The sequence below is a fragment of the Ciconia boyciana genome, chromosome 19 (assembly GCF_034638445.1).
Source record: "Ciconia boyciana chromosome 19, ASM3463844v1, whole genome shotgun sequence".
Classification (NCBI taxonomy): domain Eukaryota; kingdom Metazoa; phylum Chordata; class Aves; order Ciconiiformes; family Ciconiidae; genus Ciconia; species Ciconia boyciana.
In genome coordinates this window covers 6695571-6718892 of record NC_132952.1, presented here as the reverse complement: position 1 = coordinate 6718892, position 23322 = coordinate 6695571, and the positions used below count along the sequence as shown (strand labels likewise).

The following is a 23322-nucleotide window of genomic DNA, read 5'->3' as shown; positions in this document are numbered from 1 at the left end:
TCCAGGAGCGGGTCACCCGCGATGCAGAATGAATGGCGAAGTCGTGCTCGTGACAGCCGAAAACGGCAGCTTGACCTGTGTGTGCCGCTGGCAGTAACCTGGGGGGTCCAGAAATGTGGGTTCAGGCCCTGCCGCTGCTTCATCACCCCGGCAGAGAACTGACATCTTTTCTCTGTTCTTCTACCCACTCCTAGGTGCTGGGCTAGCAGTTTCAGCGCTGGGCATTTATGTCAGTCTTGAGTAAGGGTAAATCCTCACGGAGCAGCCGCCCCAGGCCCGGCAGAGCCGCCGCCACAGCAAAGAGGGGGCTGGTTTTTCCCTGCAGAAGTTGGTGAACCAGGGCCTTTCGGGCACTGGGCAGGGCCGGGTGAGCTTCTCGTCTTCGGGAGAGAGGGACCAGCCAATTCCTCTTCCCCTGTTGGAAAGCCGCTCCTGTGCCGGGCGCGCTCTCTTCTGCCGCAGGCCAGGCCTCGGGCAAACGCCCCGCGCTGCTGCGGGCTGCCCTGCGCGGCCCCGGGCCCTCGGGCCGCTCCGGGAGCCCCGAGCCCGGCCGGGCCGCCTCCCCCCAGGGGCCCGGCGGCCGCCCCCCGCCCCGCAGGAGCCGGCGCCGCTGCAGCGGGACCCGCCGGGAGGGCGGGAGCCGAGCCCCGGGGCTGCGGCGGCCCGGGGAGGCGAGGGGCCGCGGGGGGCCGGGAGGGGCCGTGTCTGCAGCCGGAGGCGGCGGGGGAGGCGGCCAGGCGGGCCGGGCCGGGCCGGGCCGGGCGGGGCGGCGGGGGCGGGATCGGGGCGGCGGTGCCGGCTCCGCGCCGCGCAGGTTAAGAGCCGCGTGGGGCCGCGCCGGGAGCAGAGCGAGCCGAGCCGAGCCGAGCCCAGCCGAGCCCAGCCCAGCCCAGCCTAGGCAGCATGGCCCAGCCGCGCTGCCGCTCCGTGCTCATCACCGGCTGCAGCCGGGGCATCGGGCTGGGGCTGGTGCGGGGGCTCGCAGCCGCCAGCCCCTCCCCGGACTTCGTCTTTGCGACCTGCCGGTACCCCGAGAAGGCGCAGGTAACCGGGGCGGGGGCGCCGGGGCTCCCCGGGAGGGGATGCTGCCAGCCCGCGGGAACGCCGCGCCTCCTCCGCTCTGGCGTGGGCCAGGGCCCCCCCAGCCCCTCGGTGCCGGCCGGGCCGGGCCGGGCTGGGCTGCCGGAGCTCTCCCTACCCAGGCGCACCTCTGGAGAGGAGCCTGGCTGGAGCTGGAGCCCGGAGCAGACGTCCCGGCAGCCGCCAGGCAGTGCTGGCCCGGCGGGCGGGAAGGAGCAGGCGCCTCGGGAAGCGCGGAGCAGGTCGAGCATCTCTGCGCCCCGGCGCTGGTGTCCCGGCAGCGAGCGCCCGGGGTGGGGTGGGAGCCGGGGGCTGAGCTCCCGCCCGGGGTAGGTGGCCGGATCGGATGGAGCCGGTGCCGTGGAAGTCTCCGAGGCTGGAGGCGAAAGGAGCAGGGGATATTGCTGTTCGGGTACTTCTGTGCATCCCCGGGAGGAGGAGAGGCGAGCTGGAACCGCGGCAGCCCCGGCCCCAGCCGGGCAGGCGGGCTGCCCAGCTGCAGCATCTCAGGCGTTCCTGCCAGCCGCTTCCTCTAGTCCCCGAGTTCCTGCTGGATTTGCAGCTGGAGATAAGCATGTCCTGGCCTTCTCCAGTTTTGCACGGACCTGGAGCCCTGCAGGGGCAGTCCACCCCCCAGAAGCCTTCCCAGTGAAACCCGTTACAGCTTTCCTTGTCTCTTCTACACGGTGTCTCTGTGTCCCCAGAAGGAGCTGTGCCCCGTCTGTCTCTTCCCTTTCTCCGTTGGGCTAGCAACAAGTGAGAAGGCCCAAATGAATGATGAATTAAACACTCCTCTTAGTGCCCTTCATGGCTGGGTAGGGACCAGAGCCTTCTGCTCAAAACATACTGGCTTTTGTTACATCTTGCTGGTGAATTCACTTGCAGCCTTTTCAGCCAGCATTCCTGTGGCTACAGCATAGTGATAATGTGTTTGGACTCCTTCTCCATCCCTAGACTGTCAGAAATAACTGTCAGAAATGACTGTCAGACAAATTAAAGGCACTCCCCGAACCTTTGGGAGACAAATGGATAATGAGGGTTATCAGTCTGCTCGCTTTGTGGCCGCTGGTGTCCTCTGTTGCATCTCTAGTCTGATCTCGACTCTCCTCAGTAAGGCAGGATGCTGCTAGGGCAGCACGGCAATGCACGCAGGTATCGCCCTCTTCCTTTCCTAGGAAAACTCGAGTGCTCCAGAGCTGCAAGAATCTGAGCTCTCAACTCTGTGACTGTCTCAAAGCCCTGTGTATTGCCACCGGCGTTCGCTAGGAGAATCGATAACCAAAAGCCCTACTTCTGCATCTCCCCTATTTCAAGCATGGCACAAGGCTGCCTTAGTGAAAGGCAAATTCCCTGGCGTGTGCAGAGGTAAAGAGCTTCTGTGCCTGTTTGGTACAGGGCTGGTCAGGTAACACCTGCAGCCTGACCCCTCGGTTCGCCAGTAGCACTGTGCTGCTCTACAGGTGCTTATGGAGCTGAAGGAAAAGGTCTTAATTTTGTTTCTTGTTGTAAAAAAAAAATCTCTCCAGCACAAAGGCACATTTAGGATATTTCTGAATCGAGTTGCTGAGAAACAGTCCAGCAAGACTGAAATCTGGTGCACAGTCTGCCTTTCAGAGCCACTGGTTCCTGCAGCTTCCCCCCTCAGCCCCCCTTCTGCACTACGCGAGCTCCTGAACAGGTATTCGCTACCATTCTGTTCGCTTTGAACTCCTGTTACAAGAGCTGGCATGTGTCCCAGATGTATTTCCTATTAGTGATTGCACAACAGTGTCGTGCAGTAGTGGTACAGGAAACCAGCAGAGACATATGACCTGTTGTTAGATAGAAATCTCCCTGCTTAATTGTTTGTTCTAAAGCTGCTTTAGCCGGTGCCAAGGGAAGTTCTCTTTTTCACCAATTGGCCCTTGTGTTCAGCAGTGATTTCTCATTATAATGGTGGTGGATCAGTTACATGGAGAAGCGAAACGGTTCCTTCAATAGGAAGAGCTTCCTAGGAAACATTCCACGGATGTATCTTAACACAACTTGTGAGGTTTTTCGCATTGCCAGTACTTAAAAAGCTTGAGCAAAAAGGCTGGTAAACCTGCACAAGAAGATGAAATAGCCTTCAAATAGTGCGGCGTGCCTGGGAAGAGGCTGGGTCACTCCTCACTTGCAGCGGTGGAAACCTGGAAAGACTGCTGGCAGTCATGGCTCATGTAGGCAGGAAGCTGGCCAGGAGCCACGTTCCAGTAACCCCGAGTGGTGATTCTGCAGGCCACATGGGGTGCATCCTCAGCTTTTTTTTTTTTGTTTTTTTGGGGGGAGGCAAGGTTTGTTCTTGGTGGATCAGGGTAGGTTTTTGTTCTTTGTAAGGACCTCTAGGCCATGTGCTGTGCTTTGGCAGTACATCAATAGAAACCTCTGCAGCCAGCTGAAAGCATATTTCTAACAGATGGGTTTGGAAACTCCACAAGGAAGGGAAATCTTTACTAAAGGTATTGTAGTAGTCTCGCTAATATTATCTGTCCCATCTGCAATATATACAGTTGGCACAAAACTTTCTGACCTCCTGAGGTGAGTTTCCACCATGCCGCTGGTCCTTCTAGCTGGCAGAGGGCAAGCGCAGACGTGCTCGAGCCTCTAGCAATGGGAGTCTTAGCTCCATATACAACTATCTCAAAGCTTGGATCCAATTGGGCAATGTTGCTTGAGTGTGGTATGGTAAGGAAAGGCAAAGATTCGGTGATCTTTTTTTTTGTTTTTTTTTTTTTTCTTTCCCAGAGAGAAAACTTTGCCTTCGCTGGCTTTCCAGTCAAATCTTGCAAACGCAGAGTTCAGGTTCCTGCACTCCGGAGGCTGGCACTGCAGACTTGTCTTAGTGCACATGAAATGGGCTTTGCCCATCTAAGACCTGTTTGTTGACCATGCTGACTGGGCTGTAAAGTTGAGTGACTCGTTCTTTCTCTGCACCCCTGAGCTGTCAGTGCTTGCTCTTTCTCTTGACGGTGATTCAAGCAGTCCAATTTTTCTCCCTCCCACTTTGCTTTGTGGTAAGTGACCGTATGAAAAATCCTGCTTCAGATGAGTGCGCTGCCCCCCACTTCCTCTCCTGGATTAGAGGATGAACTTGGAGAACAGCAACTTTGGACAGTTCTCTTAAATTCTGCTCTCATCTGCTTTGGTAGAGTAGCATTTTCCTGTTGCAGAATGCAGGGAGGGGAAAAAGGATGGGAAAAGCTTAAATGAAAAGCCTTTTAAAAATCATCTTTCAGTTTTTAGAGGAAAAGTGATTAAATATGCTTAGCTACTGGCAAATCCAGTGCCCATCCTGGGGACAATAGTCAGCAGCAATTCCCTGGTAGCTGTGAGTTATCCGGAGAATCTCTCGGCAGAGCGTATGCTGTTACACAGATGACTGCATACTTTGGAGTCCTCCAAACGGTGGACAGACAAGAGCCCCGAAGGACCTGACTTGAGAAAGAGATGCTGAAGAAGAGTCTGACTTTGTTTTCCTCTGCTTACTACAGAAAGCAGCATGTCTCCTCTAACTTGCTCACCCTGGGATAATGCGGAACAGCTGCAAGCTTTTGCATGTGAGTCTGTGCTGGCAGAAGTTGTAATAACTTGAGTTCCTGGGCTGAATAGCTCCTAGGTGGCCTCCACAGAACATTTGCCTAACAAATGGGCTTTAGATCACACGATAACATGCAGCAGGCCTGCAGGCGCATCTAGATAACCGCTGCCCCTCCTTGAAAAGTACCATACTAGACTCCTTCAGCCACACTTTGATTCTGATCTGCCTTTACTTGGGATGCTGCAGCACTGAGAGTGGAAGCAGCTACAAATCTCTTGCAAAATAATCCTGACGTCATGTCTTTGCGCTCCAGATGGACAAAACCACAGTGCAGTTATTATTAGGCAGCCTGTATGGGCTCATGGACCCATCTGTAATTCTCTCTTCCTCCTGCTTTTCTTTCTTGCTCTTTCTTCCCCATCCTGCTTTCCCATAAAAGGGAAAAAACTCTCACCTAAAGTCTAAGACTACACCTAATGATGGTGTAGCCCCTGTAGTCCCGCCTCGGACTTGCTAGGTATGGAAGGAAGAGACGGTTTTCTGGGGAAGCGAGGCAGCCGAAGGGATCCAAATGGCCATGGTGTAAATCTGTTCACAGCGCTTCCTGTCCTCAGCTTGGCTCTGCTAGGCTGTGCCGAGAGCTGGACGTGGGACCTCAGGACAGGAGCATCTCTTGTTCCTCCTGCTGTCCCCGCAAGCCCGAGTGTGTTCCCAGGTGAACAAGAAAGCGTTCAGTTCCTGGCTGCTCAAGAGTGCTCTGCTGGGCTCTGGAAAGCTTCCAGGGCTTAATGTGCTGTTTCCCTTCCTCTGAAGTAGGAGATAGTGTTACTAACAGTGCTATGTCTGTTCCCTTGTCAGACGCAGAGCTCTCACTGCAGTGCTTCTGCACACTGTCTCTGTCAGGTTTTGTTTTTGTTTTTTCTTTGCTACATATTTTAGCCATGTGGTCTGCTGTTGGGAAGAGCAGCTGAGCAATCTCTGGAGCAGTGCTCTAGCAAGATCGATGTGTTATATCAGGCAAAGGGGGCATTCTTGAAGTCCTTCTAATTTTGAGTTATTGCAGTGTTGGGGTTTTTTTTTCTGGAAGTGTTTTGCACTTCCTACAGCATTAAGGTGTGGCTCTTCTTGAGTCAGAGAGGACTGTGGATTTGGGGCAGTCCGCAGCAGCTTGGCGTAAGCTGTTACACAATCGAGCAGTAAGTTGGCTGTACACCGTGATACTGAATAGCCTGTCTCGGAGAGACACGGGCAAATATGATACATCTTTGCCTTTATCCTCAGCGCAAGCAGGATGATGTGAAAGGATACCCAAGTACGCTTTGCCTGACAAAGCTGCCTATAGGCTATGTTAGTTTGGCTTGATTGCTTCCAACTGGCCTACTATGGCCAGGTTCTTTCCAAGAGTTGTAGCTGAAGTGAATAATCTTTCATAAGAAGGCAAAGTAAATCTTGCTAAATGGCAAAGACAACATAACAGTCCTGGTTGAAATCTAGCAATAAATATCCTGCGTACTGATGAATCTGTATCTGGAGCCTTGAGCGCCAGAGGATCTTGTTTAAATTGGAGTAGGCTGACTTCTTGTTAATCGTAATTAAAATCAGCAAGCAGGAAACAACAAATGCTAATCAGAGTTTAAATTTTTATTGGAATCCCTAAGAGTTGATTCTCAGGAGTAACTATTCAGGCGCAGAGCACATCTAGAGCTACTATGCTAAACGCAGTATTAGGGGGTTGTGTTGTGGGTTTTTGTTGTTTTTGGGTTTTTGCCTTGTTTATTTTTAAATGAACAGTACACTAACCAAAAATGACTTAGCCTGGGATGTGTTGGCTGTACCTACTGTCTTTAAATGAAACTGCGTAAACGGACATTAAAATACAAGGTGCACTTCAAACAGCAGTACCAATGAGCTCACGTATTCTTACGTATGCGTTGCCATTACGGGCTGCGCTGGCTCTGTTAGTCTGTGCTCTGAGATCTTCTCTTCCCAGGGATTTAACCTATTTGTCCTGGGAGCAGTGCCTCTGCACTAGCATGTCGGCATAAAAAAAGTGAGCACAAGCCTGCTGCAAAAAAAAGTTGTGGACAACGTTGGTGGTGTAGGTTTGGTTTTTGTTGTTTTAGGTTTCGTTTGTTTGATTTGATGGGTTGTTTTGTTTTTAGTGGGGGGAGAATAGGGCATTTGACAGATGACCACAGTGAGCTTCAGGAAAGCTTACCCCTTCAGTGGGGAGTCAATAACTAGCGTATGCATGCATTGCAGTAACATTTTCAGAGTTCTCTGGGCTCAGGAGGCTTTTGATCTCTTTGATCAAAACGACGTGGGGTGGGGGAAGAGGAGAAGCAGTATATATGGCAGGTGGCTTGAAATGGCTGTATCTGATTGCGCTGCCATGAACTTGTCTTGGTCCTCCTCTCCGCATGTTCCTTCTGCTCACAGTAGGGAAAAGAATAGGCTTTTCGGCAATTTTTAGGTTTCCTAACTGGATTTTTCAGCTTATGTTTATATCGGGTGGAGTAACATTCTTGCAGACCAAAGCTGTCTAAGTTAGCTTTATGCCTGGAAGCTGCTTCTGAGAAACTTAAACCACTGAAGTGGGAGTCGCTTGTTAACTAAGTAATTAACTAAATGGAAAAACAGTTGAATTGTAAACCTGATTTGCATGCAGCAATTGTAACTTCATGCTGTTTGTGTTCTGGAGAATGCTTAATGCTACAGTGTTTGGAGTTCTTAATTGAACATATTGCTTACTCAGTTCAGAAGCCTCTCAGTTGCTGTCACTACACAAAACATCTCTGGCCTTTTAGCAAAAGTTAGTAGCTTGTTCCTGTCAGAGAGTAAAGCAATCTGACTATAAATAAATGAACAAACCTCGAGAAGCCAGAGCACTTCTGGAGTTTATTATCATGTAAGTGATACTGTCAAACTAAAGTCCAGTGGACAGTCCAAAGCCACATAATTATTGCAGGCCTTGACATGGCAGAACTATTTCATGCCTGACTATCAATAAACAAGATAGTGTGTTCCGGGCCTTTAATCTGTTGAAAACTGTCCCGTTAAGCCCTGTCCAAGGGAAGGAATGTCTTCTGGTTTTGTGCTTCTGACTTGTTCCCCTTCCTTCCCCTCCCCTTAATAGCCTTAACTGCAGTTGTAATTGTCCTCAGTGGGAGAACAAATTTTCTAAACAAGCCTGGAGAGAATCCTGCAGAGTATGAACTGAGATAAAAGATGTAATGCATTATAGCTTGACAGAAGACATGGAGTCCCTAAGCGTCTCCAAGTAGCAAAGAAGTACTCTTTCAAAATCAGCCATCCTGACTGCTATTCCCAAAGGGCTCCTAAAGAAATGGATTTGCTTGAGCTGGAATGTTTGTCCGGGGTTGCTCAGTCTCCTAAACATGGCTGGGAGTATGTAATCCATCTGTTACGTTTGGCCACGCATCCTACTTGGCTACATGGCACAGAAACCGAAGTATTCCAGCTTGGCCTATAAATCCAATTTGGACACACTTTGTCCAGCAGGAACACCAGTATAGTACTAATTTTCTCCAAGTCATTCTTCTACTGAGAGGGAGTAGATAGATGACTGAATTATAGCTATCTAGCAGAGAGAGAATTGTTCTCGTGGACAGTTGCTGTGTATGTAACCAACTTCATGTGTGCTTTACCTTCAGTTACAAGAATTGAAGCAAATGAGAGTGCTGGGAAACAGAATTTCCATGGGAAAATTGCTAGGAAAAATTTCCTGCAAACAGTAATTCCAAATGGCTTTTCTTAAGCCTCCCTGTTGCCCTGAACTGATGTCTAGCACTAGTTGAGCTTCAGGAGAATTCCGCTTTTCTTACAGAAGTGGGGAAGCACTGGCTTGGAATGCAGTTTGAGCACCACTTCTGCAGCGGAACTGACAATGGTAGCCACTTGATCGAAGACCTTTGGTTACACTGCAAACACGCCCTCAAGTTGTACCCACCAAGAACTAACTCTAATCTAGCGTGCTGATATCTTGACTAAGAAGGTGAAGAGTCCAGTTTCTTGCAGCAGTTGATTTTGCTCTCAGGAAAGCTGCTGAGCAGGTTGGAAAACAAAGTAGTATCACTGCCTTTGGTCCAATTCTGAAAATAAATGGCAGTTACAATTCTGGAAGTGCAGATCTCAAACTGTTTTATGTAATAGCCACGGAGATAGATAGATCTATAAAAGATAACACAAATAATTTCTTCTTCCTAGGAACTCCAGCAGCTTAGCAAGCAATACAGCAATATCAGGCTCCTCCAACTGGGTGAGTAAAGGGCTTAGACAGAAGTATGCTCAACTAAGTCAGGTGAGTGCATCTTAAGAAACTGGTCTCCTGGGTGATCAGGAGCTGTACATGACCTCCAGCAGCTGAAAATGATCACCCTCATCTTAAGATAACACTGGGGAACCATAATCTATGTAAAGACTTCTGTGCATTGTCATCTCTGTGTGCTGCCTAAATGTCCCCATTCAGACTAATGCCTTAGCTTTGGTTTAGCATGTGTTGTATGGGGACGGACGGCATTTGAACGGCACCGTTCACTGTGGCTATTCTTGGCTCCTCTGTGCAGATGTGGTCTGTGAAAACAGCATCAAGAAAGTAGTCAAGGAAGTGGAAGAAATTGTGGGAGACAAAGGTCTGAACTGCCTCATTAACAACGCTGGCATCAATGTGCTTGCTTCCTTGGAAGAAGTCACAGCAGAGACAATGCTCACCATTTATGAAACCAATACCGTTGCCCAGCTGATGGTCACCAAGGTAAGAATTGGGAGGAATGTGCTTAATCTGTGGTACTATAAGAGGCTTTTCCACTAGTGAGCTGGGCATGTAACCCAAGCTTTTGTCACCTTGGAACTGCACAGATACAGGTCTGATGTTAAACTGCATGCCTACAGAGCAGCAAGAGATCCTTTCTATCACGGATCTTTCTCTTTATTTAAATCCATCTGGTATGAGGTCACTTCAGTGGACAGGTTGGGCTAGGAGGTGGGCAGAAGAGACTGAAGGTCCTGGCTACTTACAGCCAGCTGTTATAGAAAGGTTTCCTGTGGTCAGCTTGTCTGGGGAGCCATCACCATTCTGTGCTGGTGGCATAGAGTTGTACTGCAACTTTCATAGAGCAGAACCTGAGGGTCCGGCTTGCCTTGAATGGGCCAAGAGCAAGCTGACCAAATTAAAACAAACTCTTGTTTTCACAGGCATTTCTACCCCTTCTGAGGAAGGCAGCCCAGCTGAGCACAGGAATGGGCTGCCATAGAGCTGCTATTATCAATATGTCCTCTCTTGCTGCCTCCATGCAACTCGTCCAGGCAAATGAGATGTTCCTCAAGGTCTACCCCTACAGGATAGCAAAGGTTTGTAGGCTTCCCTGGGCTGTGCTCACTGTGTGAGGGCAGGCCTGTGAGTTTGTCCTGGTTTCAGCTGGGATAGTTAATTTTCTTCCTAGTAGCTGGCATAGTGCTGTGTTTTGGATTTAGTATGAGAATAATATTGATAACACACTGATGTTTTAGTTGTTGCTAAGTAGTGCTTACACTGGTCAAGGACTTTCCAGCTTCCCCTGCTCTGCCGGGTGCACAAGAAGCTGGGAGGGGGCACAGCCAGGACAGCTGACCCCAACTGCCCAAAGGGACATTCCATACCATAGGGCATCATGCCCAGTATAGAAACTGGGGGAGTTGGCCGGGGGCAGCGATCGCTGCTCGAGGACTGGGTGGGCATCAGTTGGTGGGTGGTGAGCGGTTGCATCACTTTTTTTTTCCCTGGGTTTTGTTCCTCTCTTGCTCTCTCATTGTTTTCCTTTTCATTACAATTTATTATTATTATTTAGTTTTATTTAAATTATTAAACTGTTCTTATCTCAGCCCATGAGTTTTCTTACTTTTGCTCTTCCGATTCTCTCCCCCATCGCACTGAGGGAGAGGGTGAGTGAGCGGCTGGGTGGTGTTTAATTGCCAACTGGGGCTAAACCACAACAGAGTTAAAGACCGCTCTGAGCTTAAGATGATGATCTGAGGTGTGCAGCACTTCCTTGGGTAGGCTGGCACAGGAACTGTTCTTTTTCTTCATGTGGGTGGAAATAGGACCTGTGAAAACTGTACATCTGGAACAAGCATGCCAACTTCTTAAGAACAGGCTCACAAATGCTCCATCAGTACTCTGATATAGATCCATTTCGGAGGGACTTGGCATTCAGGGAAGAACTGATGCCATCAAGTTTGTGTCCTATTAGCTGTGTTCCTCTCCAGTCCAAGCACGCATGAAACTCAACAAAAGGTGTGCTGACCTGTACGTGGTAATGCTAGTTAGTGAGAGGTGGAGTTTTTAGTTTTGTCACATCCAGAGACTGAGTCTGTACAAATAGTCAAGATTAGATACATGGTTTCTCCTACACCACCTACTCATAAGCTGTTAATACGCTTGTTTTCCTTGTTCAGAAGTAAAAAGATGAATGTTTGTGTACTGATTATTGCAGAAAAACAGAGTCCTTATGTCAATATTATTTTCCCCACAGCTCCTTAGGAGTTTCAAATGCTACTTTATCTTCCATCATAACTTAGTTTCATCTTTGGGCAGTGAGCTTACGGCAATAGAGCTTTCACAATGCTTCTCTTAACAGATATTTCTGAGAATGAAGTGCCCACTAAGTCTGGATAAGTTACTGTGATACTGTTACTGCCTCTTCATTTGTCAGGAGGCAGCACGGTGGAAGGGAGGTGCCAATTAGTTTGGCTTAAGGTCTTGCTCAAGGTTTGTAAAACCAGCACACTAATAGATGGTTTCCACTCTTGTAGACCGCGCTGAACATGATCACCAGGTGTCTTGCTGCAGACTTGAAATCGGATGGAATTCTCTGTATTTCTTTGCATCCAGGCTGGCTTCAAACAGACATGGGCGGAAACATGGTAAGTGACATCTCTCTGAAAATGTGAAAGTATGACTCCCTTGTCGTCCCAACCCTTGAACAAGAACCCACTGCACAGTATAGACTTCCATGTGCAGCAGAGGCACACTATGAAACATGAAAATACATCCCACTGGATTCTAGTAACTCCTTAAATGCATTTGGTTCTCTTCTGTAGGATATTCCCAGTAATAATCTAAGCTTGATTTGCTCTAGGCTCCGATGCAGGTGCAAGAGGCTATCCCAGGTATTCTCTCCGTTCTGGACCGTCTTGGTGAAAAAGAAAATGGTTCCTTCCTGGACTGGCAAGGGGAAACTCTACCGTGGTAGAAGTGCACAGTATGCTACAGAAACAACATGTCAGTCACTATTTAACTTGTGCCACTAGTGTCTGTGTCTCTAGGGTTTTCTTACAGGCTAGTTGAAATAGCCAGTCTGATATCCAGCCTTTCTCTAGGTGTATTTGGAAAGTGAGGTGGCTGACTCTTTTACTCGGTATTGCTACTGCTCTGTTCTAATGCTTCCTGCAAATACTACTGTGCTCTTAGTGATGGGTATCTCCTGGAACCATCTAAAATAGATTAAAAACTGCAACTTAAATCCAGGGGCTGGTTCCTCTTCACTTCCAAAACCAAAGTGGGCCTCTCGCTCTCTGCAGAAGGAAATGACCTGACCTCAGAGTAAGGCCAGTGTAGGCTGTCAGATTCCAGTACGTTCAGACTGCTGGAGACACGTCTCTGGAAAAGGTCCTTTGGTTTCCTTCAGTCCTAACTGAGCCAAGGCTGAAATTGCCAGCTCTAACCTATGTGAATTTGGTACTTCTGTAAACTCCTCGGCAACCTCTGAGTGTCCCCAGGTTGACAGCACACACCAGGCACTTGCTTTGTTCCCAGTGAGTGACTAACATCCTGATATGGGGGTGGGAATGTTTTGTACATAAACTTCTAAAATGTCTTCAATAAAGTCTTGTTTAAACAAACAGTCTGTTTACTAAACTACTTCAGTTAAGTTCTCTGTATGTAGGTTTCTCTTTGTAGGTTTCTCTTCCCTGACCAGAGAACCGTACTTCTCCCTTGCAGGAAGAAACTCTAACCCTTGCTGTCTCCTTCAGGATAGATGGGTTTAACATGGTGGGGTGCACCCGAAACTGAGGCAGACCCTTGCTCTGGTCGGAAATACTAAAAGCTAGTGAAAAGATCTCTGTGTTCTGACTGAGGTAGGGATAAAAGCAAAAAGTTCTTTGAAGTCTGGGACTGGCTTCAACATCAGTCCCTCATGCCAGCTGATTAGGCACTTTCATGCTGTGCCAAGGTGGTGGGTTCCTGTACCAAGTGAGAGAAAACCAACAACAGCCAGGTAAGTGGGAGAGACAGGTCTGGCTCTTCCTGGACAGCAGCCACTGTGAGACCTGCCCTCAGACGCAGCTGAGGGTGTGTAAGGGAGAGGTGTCTAGCCGCCTTCCATGATCCCCAACTTGCCAGGGATATAAAGGCTCCCTGTAACTGCTTGTTATGCCGCGCTTCTGCGCCTAGACCTATTTTTAGTGACGTGCTGCTGTGACTGAGCAGCTGAACAAAATGCAGTGCTTTCCCATTGACTTTCCATCTCAAAGTGTGACTGTAGTATCAGTGCAAACCTGACGGGCAAGCTCAGTTTGAACTAGTTGAACTATTTAGTTTGAATGGAATGTCAGATGCTGGGTGGGGAAAAGGAGCCGATGTGCCTTCTGCAGCCTGCTGTGAGGAGCGCCGACGGGAACAGTCCCTGCTCCGTGATTCAGATGGGTGGGAGCGGGAGAGAAGAGATGGCTGCAGGGAAGGAGATGGCCCTTTTGCCTGTTTGCAAATGCCTTGCAAGCGCTTCCTCCTCTGGATGCTCCGACACAACACGAGGTCACAACCCGGGTCCCTGCTCCTGCCAGACCCCTCCACTGCGAGGGCACGCAGCCCTGCGGCCGGCAATGCCAGGCTGAAGCGGGCAGCCCAGCCCAGCCCAGCCAGGGCTGGCCCAGCCTGTGGCACCTTCCCCAGCCTCCTCCGGGCCCAGGCTGCCAGCACCGACGTGCCCGCTCCGAGGACGAGGCCTCCTGTTTGCGAGTACCTTCACCCTGTTAAATGGCCGCCGAGGGAAACCCTCCCCACACGCACCCCCGCCGCTCCAGCCCTGCGGGCGGGAGAAGGCCAGGCCGGTCCGGGCCGAGCACCCTCTCCCTGACCTCGCTGCCCCGGCGCAGCGGCGGGCAGCTGCCCCAGGCGGGGGAAACCGGGACCCTGCGCCCGTCTGCAGGGCGGGGAAAGCGGCCGGGACCGGGGCGTCGGGGCCGGGACCGGGGCGTCGGAGCCGGGGACCACGGGCGCTCGACGCCCCATCCCGGCCGCGCTTCACGGCGCCTGCGCGGCAGCGCCGGCGGGCGCCGCTAGGGGGCGCTGCCCTGTTGGCGCTGCCCGGCGGCCGCCGGAAGTTCCGGGGCAGAGGCGGGCGGGGATGGTGAGCGATGGCGGGCCGCGGGCGGAGGGGTAGGGTCGGTGCGGGGTGCCTGGTAGCCCCACGCGGACCGTGCCTCGGGAGCGGGGCGGTGGTGGGGCTTGCTGGCCGGGCTGCGGAGTGGGAGGCTGCCCGCCGAACGCGGGGCTGCGGTCCGGCCCGTGTCGGTAAGGGCGCTTCGTTAGGCCGCGCGGCTGTTCCTCACGGCCTGATGGCAGCGGGCGGCTTTTTTGCGCTCCGGTTTGTGCTGTGGAAGCAACACCTTCGCACTGAGCCGGGCAGAAGTGTGCCAGTGAGACTCGGGCTGAAGTTACCTTATTTTTAAACCTGGAACAATCGAAGCTTTATTAACCACCACTGCAACTCAGCTACAGCGGTGCTTGTGGGCCAGGCCCCTGCAGCAGAATCCGACAGCGCGTTGGTAAAACGGGGAGGGTGCTTAGAGTATGTCAGCCCATCTTTTTGGGGTTTAGGGTTAAATACAGAAGATTTTTTTAAACAGCGTGTTTGCCTCATTGAATAAATGTTCTTATTTTAACAGTCATTACTGGCTCTGACAGTGAACAAAGTGAAACAATATGTTAATATCACAGCTGACTTCCCAGTTACTGAAGGCTTCACGAATTACAGGTAAACAGATGTTGTGTAACCTAGGTTTTGTTTTTTTTTTTCTTTTTTTTCCCCCTGGGGTATTTAGGGTCCCAGAAATGTCTTTTCCAGCAAGCAGTGCAAGAGTGGTGAGGCTGTTGTTGATTCAGTGGTTGTCAAATGTTATGTCTCTGATCTATTCTGTCAGGATTGTGTAGCTCTGATTTGACCTCTTTTAAGCATAGGAGGAGATTCCTTAGCAGCAGAAAAGCTTAATACAGCGAACAGTTCCTAGCCATTCCAAATTTCACTTACACAGTTTACACAGCAAAATATTGTATAATGTATTTTTTGCAGATGGCGTTAACAGCAACGTAATTAAATTCAAATTTAAAAAAGACTTCCTTGCTTTTGTGATGGGAATATAATTTTTGTAAGCAGTTTCCTGTATTAGATTATTCTGGCCACAGTTGTCTGGTGGTTTGAGAGCTGAGCAGAGCTTTTCTTAAGATACTGTTTAAAAATTCTGCCTCTTAAGTGAAATTCTTTTCTTCTCAAAGGCCACCTTTTGCCAAGGTCAGTGTCTTCCTTTCTTTGCTCTCGTTCTACATCTGCGCACTATTGCACACAGCCATCTAACAGGAGTGGAGCCCAACCTCAGCGGTGGTATGCTCTGGACCCTGAACTGGAAGAGGTGCTAATCCCCAGAAAACTTTCCATCAGCCCCTTAGAAAGCTGGCTGACAGTTAGATACGCCCTTCCTAAAGCAGAAGTCCTTAATGCTCAGGAAGAAGTGGGTTATGAACCTCTCCAGCGATATGACTGTCCCCCGTCTGATGAGGGAGCTGATGTGGAGGAAGGAGAGGGAGCACTTAGCAACAAGCTTCAGTGTAAGAATGTTTTGAAGATTCGCAGAAGGAAAATGAATCGGCACAAGTTCAAAAAGCTCCTAAAGCGAAGAAAGTTTGTACGGAGGAGGATAAAGGAAGGTCGCAAGAAGAAACGTCAGGTAAGTTCAGGGTAGAGAGAACTTCTGGACATAAATGTGCCCACTTCTCAGACTGCCCTCTGTTCAGGTATTGGATGATGTTTTGAGGTGGAATTGATTTGGGGGAAAATGGCAGCAGCTCGGAGAGCCTTAATGAATTCAGTATTTACTGGTACAATAGTTTTTTCTGGTTTGTGTTTGACCTGTACATCTTCAGAAGTTGTAATTTAGAATATTTCTGTGGTTGCAAACATGTATGCGTGGTAGTTACTAGCATAATTTTTCTTGCATGCCAGTAACTTATAAATATATGGCTAATGGAGAATAATTTTAGCGTTTGTGTGAAAGATTAATTCACGTGTCTGTTATATCAGGGAGACTGGTTTAATTTCTGTCCGGTCTTGCCAACATCCTCAAGTGCTTCCTATTGTCTTTTTCTGTACAGAAGCCTTTTAGTTCCCTTAATAGAAGGGGTGAGGGAAGACAAGGGCCTTCATTCACACTGTAGATGTTCTCATTCAGCACTGCCTTTCAATAGTCTGTTAGGTTTGCTATGATATATATAGTTTAGTCCATTCTCTGGTAATTTTCACCTTGCCTAGATGCAAATTGGGGTTAATTGTAATTCCATTTCTTCAGATTTGTAGGAAGCAGTGTTGAACACTTTATGATGAGGAAATCCTCTTAATTTTCTTACAGTTTTGTTTTCCATCTTCTCAGTTTTCCTCGCACAGGACTTTTAAAATAATGCTACCAAGATCCTTGTGCATTTTAATGTATTTTCTGCAGTAAGGCTAACTATTTTGACACTCAGAACAAGCTGCCTACTTAAAAGCATTTGTTTCCTTTGTGTGTGTTATACCGAGATTCTCCTTGAGGCACATGGCAGTGGCGGAATACTTGAGTGTTGCTTCTGAGCTATGTTACTATTTTTTATTTCTTTTTCTTTTTCTGTTTTAGATAAATTCTTTTTTTTTTTTCTGTTTTAGATAAAATTTGAGAAAGATTTGGAGCGCATCTGGAAAAGAGCTGGTTTGAAAAATCCTCCTGCAGGATGGCAAACACCCAAGATATTTCTGAAAAGCTCAAAGCAATAAAAACACTGTAATGAGTTTTAACCTGTAATTGTAATTAAAAACTGTTTAAGGACATGGATTACTTTTAACCTTTTCCTGAGTGTGATGAAATTAGTAGGAGGAAACTTTCAATCTTGGTGAGCAATTCTCCAAGGGCAAACTTGACAACAATATGCTTTTCCTCCTCAAAAGAATGGTGTGAGCCCTTGTATAGTGACTTGGCACTGCTGTGTACAGTCCTGTGCTGCTGCCCCCAACCGTATGTCTGAGCAAAGGTGTCTTAGACTGCAGCTGAATTTCTGAAGTTGCTGTTTAAGGTTAGACTGAACGATGTACTATAAGAGCAATTGGTTGTGGGAGATGGGATAACTGAAACAATTCTTCTGATTGTAAGTATAACTGTGTAAGACAAGCATTTTGAAAAGTTCTTTTCAAAAACATGTTCTTTTGTAGTCTTACTATAGAAGGGCTGGTGTCTGCTGAGAGTTATGGTGAAATAGGAATTGGATCAGAATTCCACAGAATATATGTGCAAAAGCTTTAATTTTCACTTATGTAAAAGCCTCAGTGTGCACATGCCTTAGACTGGCATTGCATGAGTATCCTTAAAAGGCATATTTCTTTTTTCTGTTTTATGCTAATAAAAAAAATGTTTTTTTCTACGATTGACCCCTGTCATACAGAGCATGCAGATATTGGTATCAGTAAAAGTTCAGAGCTAATTATTCATTAACTACAAAAACTGTTTTGTGCCCCAGACAAGCTTGTTGTAATCAGCTGGTTTTACATGATTGAAGAGAGTCTTGAAAGCTGTGAAAAATATAGATGTTTCTTTTAAACCCTGACAGAGGACTTTATATCCGGGTTCTGTTTTGTGTTCTGCTTTTGATTGTTTCTGTTTGAGGCAGCTAACTTCCCTTCTGTGTGACTTAGTTCTTCCCTGTCTGTATTCCAGCAGATAGATGGGATGGACTGACCTCTGAGAGAAAGGAGGGAAGAAGAATGAGCTCCCTTAGGCTCGTCATTCTGCAGCATACAGGGAAGCTACCCTGAAAATGCATTCCCTGTTATCTGCTAGGAGCAGAACCCTTGAATAAACTGAAAGGGAAGAAAAAAATAATCTGTGGCACTCATTGCTACAATGTACAGTTGAATCTTGTTGCAGGCAGGACAGGTGACTCCTTGCACATGGTGACCTTGTCTGAGGTTCTGCGTGTGTCTCTCTGCTGTTTTTGTCGCTGGATGGCAGTACATTCAAAGCCTCTGAAACTCCTTAGCCATTAATACAGAAGCTAGCTGGCTCTTCATGTCGTTATTTTAAGGAAGGGGTACACCCACATTTTAAAATTGACTAATCTTGCTAGAGAACTGTTGGCATGCTGAGAAGTGTATTGAAGTCCTGTAGAAACATGTGGTTAGCACATTGTTGTAGTTCTTTTTTCCAAACATCTGTTAATGGTAGGCAACTTTGATCAAAAAAATTGAAAAGATGTTCCATCCTTTTTGTGCTTTAAATAGGCTGCAGTTGCTTTTAACCAAGACCAGTAGGACTCTGCCCTTCAGCCTCTTGTCAGGATTTCAACGAAAGAGGAGGCTATCTAGCCATAAGCCTTAGAAACTCACCAAGCAAGAGAAATTGAGTGTTGATTCTGGCTTACAGGTTTGTTAAATATGCAGAGTGCATCTAGGTGTTTCTAAAATAGCAATACGCATTCCCTGCACAAAGATGCATAGATGAAAGGCTGGGGCCTGTGAGGATTAGCACCTTTGAAGTCAGGTCCATGTCTTTTTTTCCCCAGTCATGTTTGTTTTAAGAGCCCTTATGCCAGCATTGTTCTCTGTCAGTCCTACGGCTTCTCGTACTGGCTCTTAGTCCAAGCTTGCTGTTTTTCTGCCTAGGGAAAAATGGTAAGCAGTTGGCACATTTCCAGGAGATTGTTGGCTGCTGAAGAGTTTGGATGCCTTTGGAATTACATGGAGCAAAAGATTTTATAGAAGACAGCAGCCTAGCTGTTGAGCTAGCATGCCCTGCTCATTTATCAGTGCTGTACCTCTGATTCTAGTTTTGAGGTTTATTCTTCCTTGATTTTGTTCTTGTCTTACTTAATCCTGTAATTTGCATATTTGTGCTCTGTTGTAGTCTCTAAATCTACAGACTGCCCCAGGGTATGTTACCCATTTTTCTCCAGTAGGGCTTAGGTTGATCTTATCTCTCTCTACTTTGACATAAAAACTCTCTTGCTCTTGGGGAGCATCATGATGGCGTTGTAGATCGCAAACTTGTCCATTGTACTCATGTCTGCTGGGATCGTGCAGGCAGAGAACTTTGCCATTTTCCTGGATCAGCACCACCACCTTGCTCGCTAACTTGTTTTTACATTGGGCTAGTAACTAGAAAAGAGAATTATTGAAATAGTGGGAATTGCAAAGCATAATCATTCAGTGCCTTGTGATGTTCCAGTGCAAGTGAACTCCTGTACTATGACAATGATCGTGTTACATTAGGGTACCTGTGTGGTGAATTGCAAGTCTCCACGAAGTAAAGTAGCTTATTAAGTGGTATGCTCTCTAAGTAGTAGTCCAGTCCTCCAAATGGTAGTCTGCCAAGAGTACTCATTACTTTTACATCTATTAGACATAATGACACAACCACGTATGGAAGTCTGGAACTACTGTGTAATTTACAAAAGTGTCTGTAAACCCTCTGTGGCAGTTACTGCCAGTCTTTGTCACATAAATGCTATATTTCTTTTTGCTCAAGTACCTCAAAGCATGTCTCACGATTTGTATTTTCTTTGTGGCAGATACTGCAAAGGCTCTCTGTCTTAGGTGGCACTAATCAGATAATATATACTAGGGTTGTATCAACTTGCTTTAACTCTCTTGACCACACGATGCAATTTTACTCTCTTTCCCTCTCTCACTTTGCTAAACAGGGAGAATCAGATAGACGAAAGCTGCACCTAGTTTTCTGTAGGGGGAGCACGAGTACATAATATACTATTCACAAAGCTTTATTATGAGTTGCTGTTCCTCTCCAAAATATGTGTGTCCCAACGTACCTGCATGCTTAGTAAATGTGTATGTGCACATGTAGCTGTGGTAGCAAAAAAAAAAAAAAAAAAAGGGCTGCAAATAGGAAAGGTTTGGCTTTTATAATTCTCAAAATATTTAAGACTTGGAAGATTTTTCCTTCATCTCATTATTCTGCTGTTCTGAGAGGACATGGTTGAAAGTCAGCAGGAAGTTGCTAGAGGAGTTCATGCTCTGTATTACAGAGGCTGGAGATATCCAGTCAGATGGTGATTTTATGTTTGAAACCGCCTGACAGTCATTGGTCTGGAAAGGTCCCTCAAAATTGGAATATAAAACCAATTACACTCATGCTTACATCCCTCATTCTTGGATTGCATGCACTTAGATACAGACAGCAAGCTCAGTTAGCTGAACAGAACATTGAGTTTGGGAGTTTTATCACAGCGATCAGGTTTGTGCTGAAATGAGTTGGCTCTAAACTAGGAAGTCAGATGACTCAGAAGAGATGAAAGTTCTGAATTTTGTTTCTCTTAGCCAAAGCATCATATTTCAAACTCAGAGGGTGTTCTCTCTTTTGGAAAGGTCAAAACCCAGCAACATGGTGGTAGTGGGCTTCTGACATAGATGTAGCAGAAATACAATTTCTTTCTAATGCTAGCAAATAATGGTTGCTGGCAAACTTGAGATTCTAGTTTGTCTCCTTGACCTGGATAGCAATATTTCTTACTAGGGTAGGAATTAAATGCATTTTTAGGAGTCTTCTCTAGAAAATGTATTGTTCAATTGCATCAGTATGGATTCTTGAAGTTTTTTAGAGGATTCTGGACATATGATAACAGTTCTTTCATCCACACAAATGAATCCAATTTAACATACAAATGGTGAGTGGTGAGATTTGCATCCAACCATACTCGGTCTTCTGTACGCACTGGAATTGCACTCACTTGGACAGCTGAGAATCAGGCCTGATTGTATACGGGAAAGGGAGCAATGCAAAAGAACTGCTTGCTGCAGCTTTTCCTCACCTATTGTGTTGTCTAACACAATCCAAGATAGGTTTGCTTGGCACGGGGTGGAAAAGCCTGGATCAACTGGCAGTACTTTGCATATCTAGATGATTGCTTAGTGGTAGAGGTGAGGTATTAGCAATGGCAAGAGATTTTTAGAAATAATGCTGAAGCAGGAGATCTGTGATACTAATGGGGAGTAGAAAATTTATTTAAATTACCTTTTGATAAAGATAGCAACCACACTGAGGTGTCAGTCCTATTTCAGTGCAAATGAGGAAGCCAAAAAGGTTGGTCTCTTTGGTAACAAGGATTGAACCCCAAATGGGTGGAAAGTAGAAACATTTAAAGTGTGTGTAAATTGCAGCAGCGTAGCAATTTGGCTTAACCTCTTCATTCAGGTTAACAAACAGCAGTTAACCATAGCACCTCTGATGCTCTGGAGTCTACGGAAGAGATTTTAGCTCTATATGGCAGCCATTTGCTCCAGTTCTCCACAGAAACAGGCTTCTTGGTAATTGTCTGCTGTAGTCTTGCCTCACTTCAAATTAATTCCATTCAGCTTTGAGTTTGTCATAGGAAAAGGGCAAGTCCAGCAGTCAATACAAGATATTACTTTCCTTTGGAAATCTTGTGCTTACCCTGCAAAGCATGTTGGATAGTCTGCTAGCTGTTAAAGCAGCCCTGAGGTCATGCAGGCAATGAGTCTGAGCTCATGGATGCCCTCTCCGTGCTGTCCTTGGCACAGGCAGAAGGACAGTTTGCTGGCTGTCCAGGGAAGGAGTCATGTGGAGAGGAAATGGAGTGGAATGTAATGATGGCTCCTCCAGCTCCTGCTCGTGAGACCAGACCTAGAGCTGATTCAAACCAGGAGCTGCATAGGTTGTAATGAGACCGAAGACTTTACATTGAAGGAAAACGCTGATCTGAGTTGAGGCTGTTTGTAGATGTGCAAAAGGTTTGAGTATCCTTAAATCCTAAAGCACGGGGAGCCTGGAAAAAAATTTATGTTGGTATTACCCAGACAGTCAGATTTTGTTAGGCTGATGTGCTGTCACCTTGAAAGGGTCCAGACTGAAAGAGTTTGTTCACGGTGTTTTCAACTATGATTTCATGAGAGCAGGCACGTGTGTGTTGAAGTGCTGAGGACAGGCTGTGGGATGCTCAGTAAACCTGGCTGCACACAACTGTAGCAGCAAATGTAAAGAGAAATATTCTTCATGGTACTGTTGTATTAGCTCCTGATAGGTAGTGTGCCTAAGAACCTGTTTCTTTGGAGTGTGGTTTTTTTGTGGTGGTGTTGAGTTGTTTTTTTTTTGTTTGGGGTTTTTGTTTGTTTGTTGGGTTTTGTGGCAGTTTTTTTTTGTTTGGGGTTTTGGTTGTGTGGTGGAGTCTTTTTGTTTGTTGTTTTGGGTTTTGTTTGCTTGTTTGTTTTTTTTACATCAGAGGGAGAGGGCAGGGGTGATGCCTCCTCCTTTGCTGCAGGAGGATTTCTCTGCATACCATAACTCTGGCACCGGAAGCCCAAGTTCTTTTTATGTCTGTATTGTGGGAACTGTTGTTCGTTCTTCCGTTAGTACACTCAAGACCAGTCTTAAAGGGAGTACATGTTAGCCCATGTCATGGAATGTTCATGAGCATCTGGTGTACAAAACACACCTTGCAGGGGGTTAACAGGACCTTGCTCCTTCTGTTACCTGACCACCATTGCCCAATAATTCCTGAGCAAAAACAATGTGTACCTTTACTCTGGTGAGCTAACACCCATATTAAATGGGACACTTTCATATTAAAAACTGTCGAAATGTTACCTAGGGTAAGTTGGTGTATGTACATTGGCTTCAGTAGCTCTGACTTGATCCTTCTTAAAATACGAAGCCAGCTCTACTTCAGTGGGTGTGAACCCTAGTCCATGTATTCCAAAGTTAATAAACCATGCTTGTTTACACTAGCTGAAAATCTGGCTGAAGTGATCTTACTGATCTTGCAAACAGCACCTGTGGATAACTAAAATTACATCTTTTCTTTTTACCATTCACGCTGTTGGCATTTCTGTTCTGACTGTGAAAATATCCTGGTTTGGGTTCGCTTGGGCTGAGCCTGGTCAGTTACCCTCCAAAAATAACAGCGCTCTGTACTTAACCTGGAGTGTTGCATTTGCAGAACTGAAATAGTTTTGAAGTGTGGGGGTTTTTTTCCTACTGATTTTTTAATTTAAAAAAAAAAACAGTAACTGTAGCTCTTGTAGACATCTAAGCTAGCTTTAGGCAAACGGAGTATGCTGGCTTTCCCATAGAAGTATCCATTCTTGCTTGCCTTTCCCTGTGAGAGGAACAAAACTGAAACAAGGAGTTCTGGAAGTCAGAGAATTTAAGACGACCATCTGATATGTCACTATTCTGTCAATTCCCTGAAATAAGACTGCATGTTTTAGTCTTGCTCCCTGCATGGGCACTAATGCATCCTTCCTCTGTTATGCTAGTTACAAAACTTGTAAGAACTATAAAACCATGAGACTTGTCCCGACTCTTGAATGTAGCTGAAATTGGCTATTGTGTTTCAAAATAACAGGAAGGAGGAGGTGGTT

At 46.9% G+C, this 23322-nt stretch overlaps 2 protein-coding genes across 4 annotated transcripts; both read left to right on the top strand.

The window, feature by feature from the left end:
* The first annotated feature begins 855 nt into the window (after nucleotides 1–855).
* LOC140661699 (C-signal-like) lies at nucleotides 856–12529 on the top strand. Its single transcript, XM_072884256.1, has 6 exons — nucleotides 856–1044; nucleotides 8864–8915; nucleotides 9223–9410; nucleotides 9851–10006; nucleotides 11447–11557; nucleotides 11773–12529. The coding sequence occupies exons 1-6, from the start codon at nucleotides 904–906 to the stop codon at nucleotides 11884–11886; spliced, it is 762 nt and encodes a 253-aa protein (XP_072740357.1). The 5' UTR covers nucleotides 856–903; the 3' UTR covers nucleotides 11887–12529.
* Nucleotides 12530–14010: 1481 nt separating this feature from the next.
* Nucleotides 14011–17354, top strand: AURKAIP1 (aurora kinase A interacting protein 1). 3 transcript variants are annotated; one of them, XM_072884175.1, is made up of 4 exons: nucleotides 14011–14043; nucleotides 14582–14670; nucleotides 15189–15637; nucleotides 16606–17354. In XM_072884175.1, exons 2-4 carry the CDS (start codon nucleotides 14619–14621, stop codon nucleotides 16711–16713), a joined length of 609 nt encoding a protein of 202 aa, XP_072740276.1. In that variant the 5' UTR covers nucleotides 14011–14043; nucleotides 14582–14618; the 3' UTR covers nucleotides 16714–17354. The 3 variants fall into 3 exon arrangements, with proteins under 3 accessions (XP_072740276.1, XP_072740275.1, XP_072740274.1); XM_072884174.1 differs by having other exon boundaries at nucleotides 14042–14072; XM_072884173.1 differs by lacking the exon at nucleotides 14011–14043 and adding an exon at nucleotides 14081–14207.
* Nucleotides 17355–23322: the final 5968 nt, after the last annotated feature.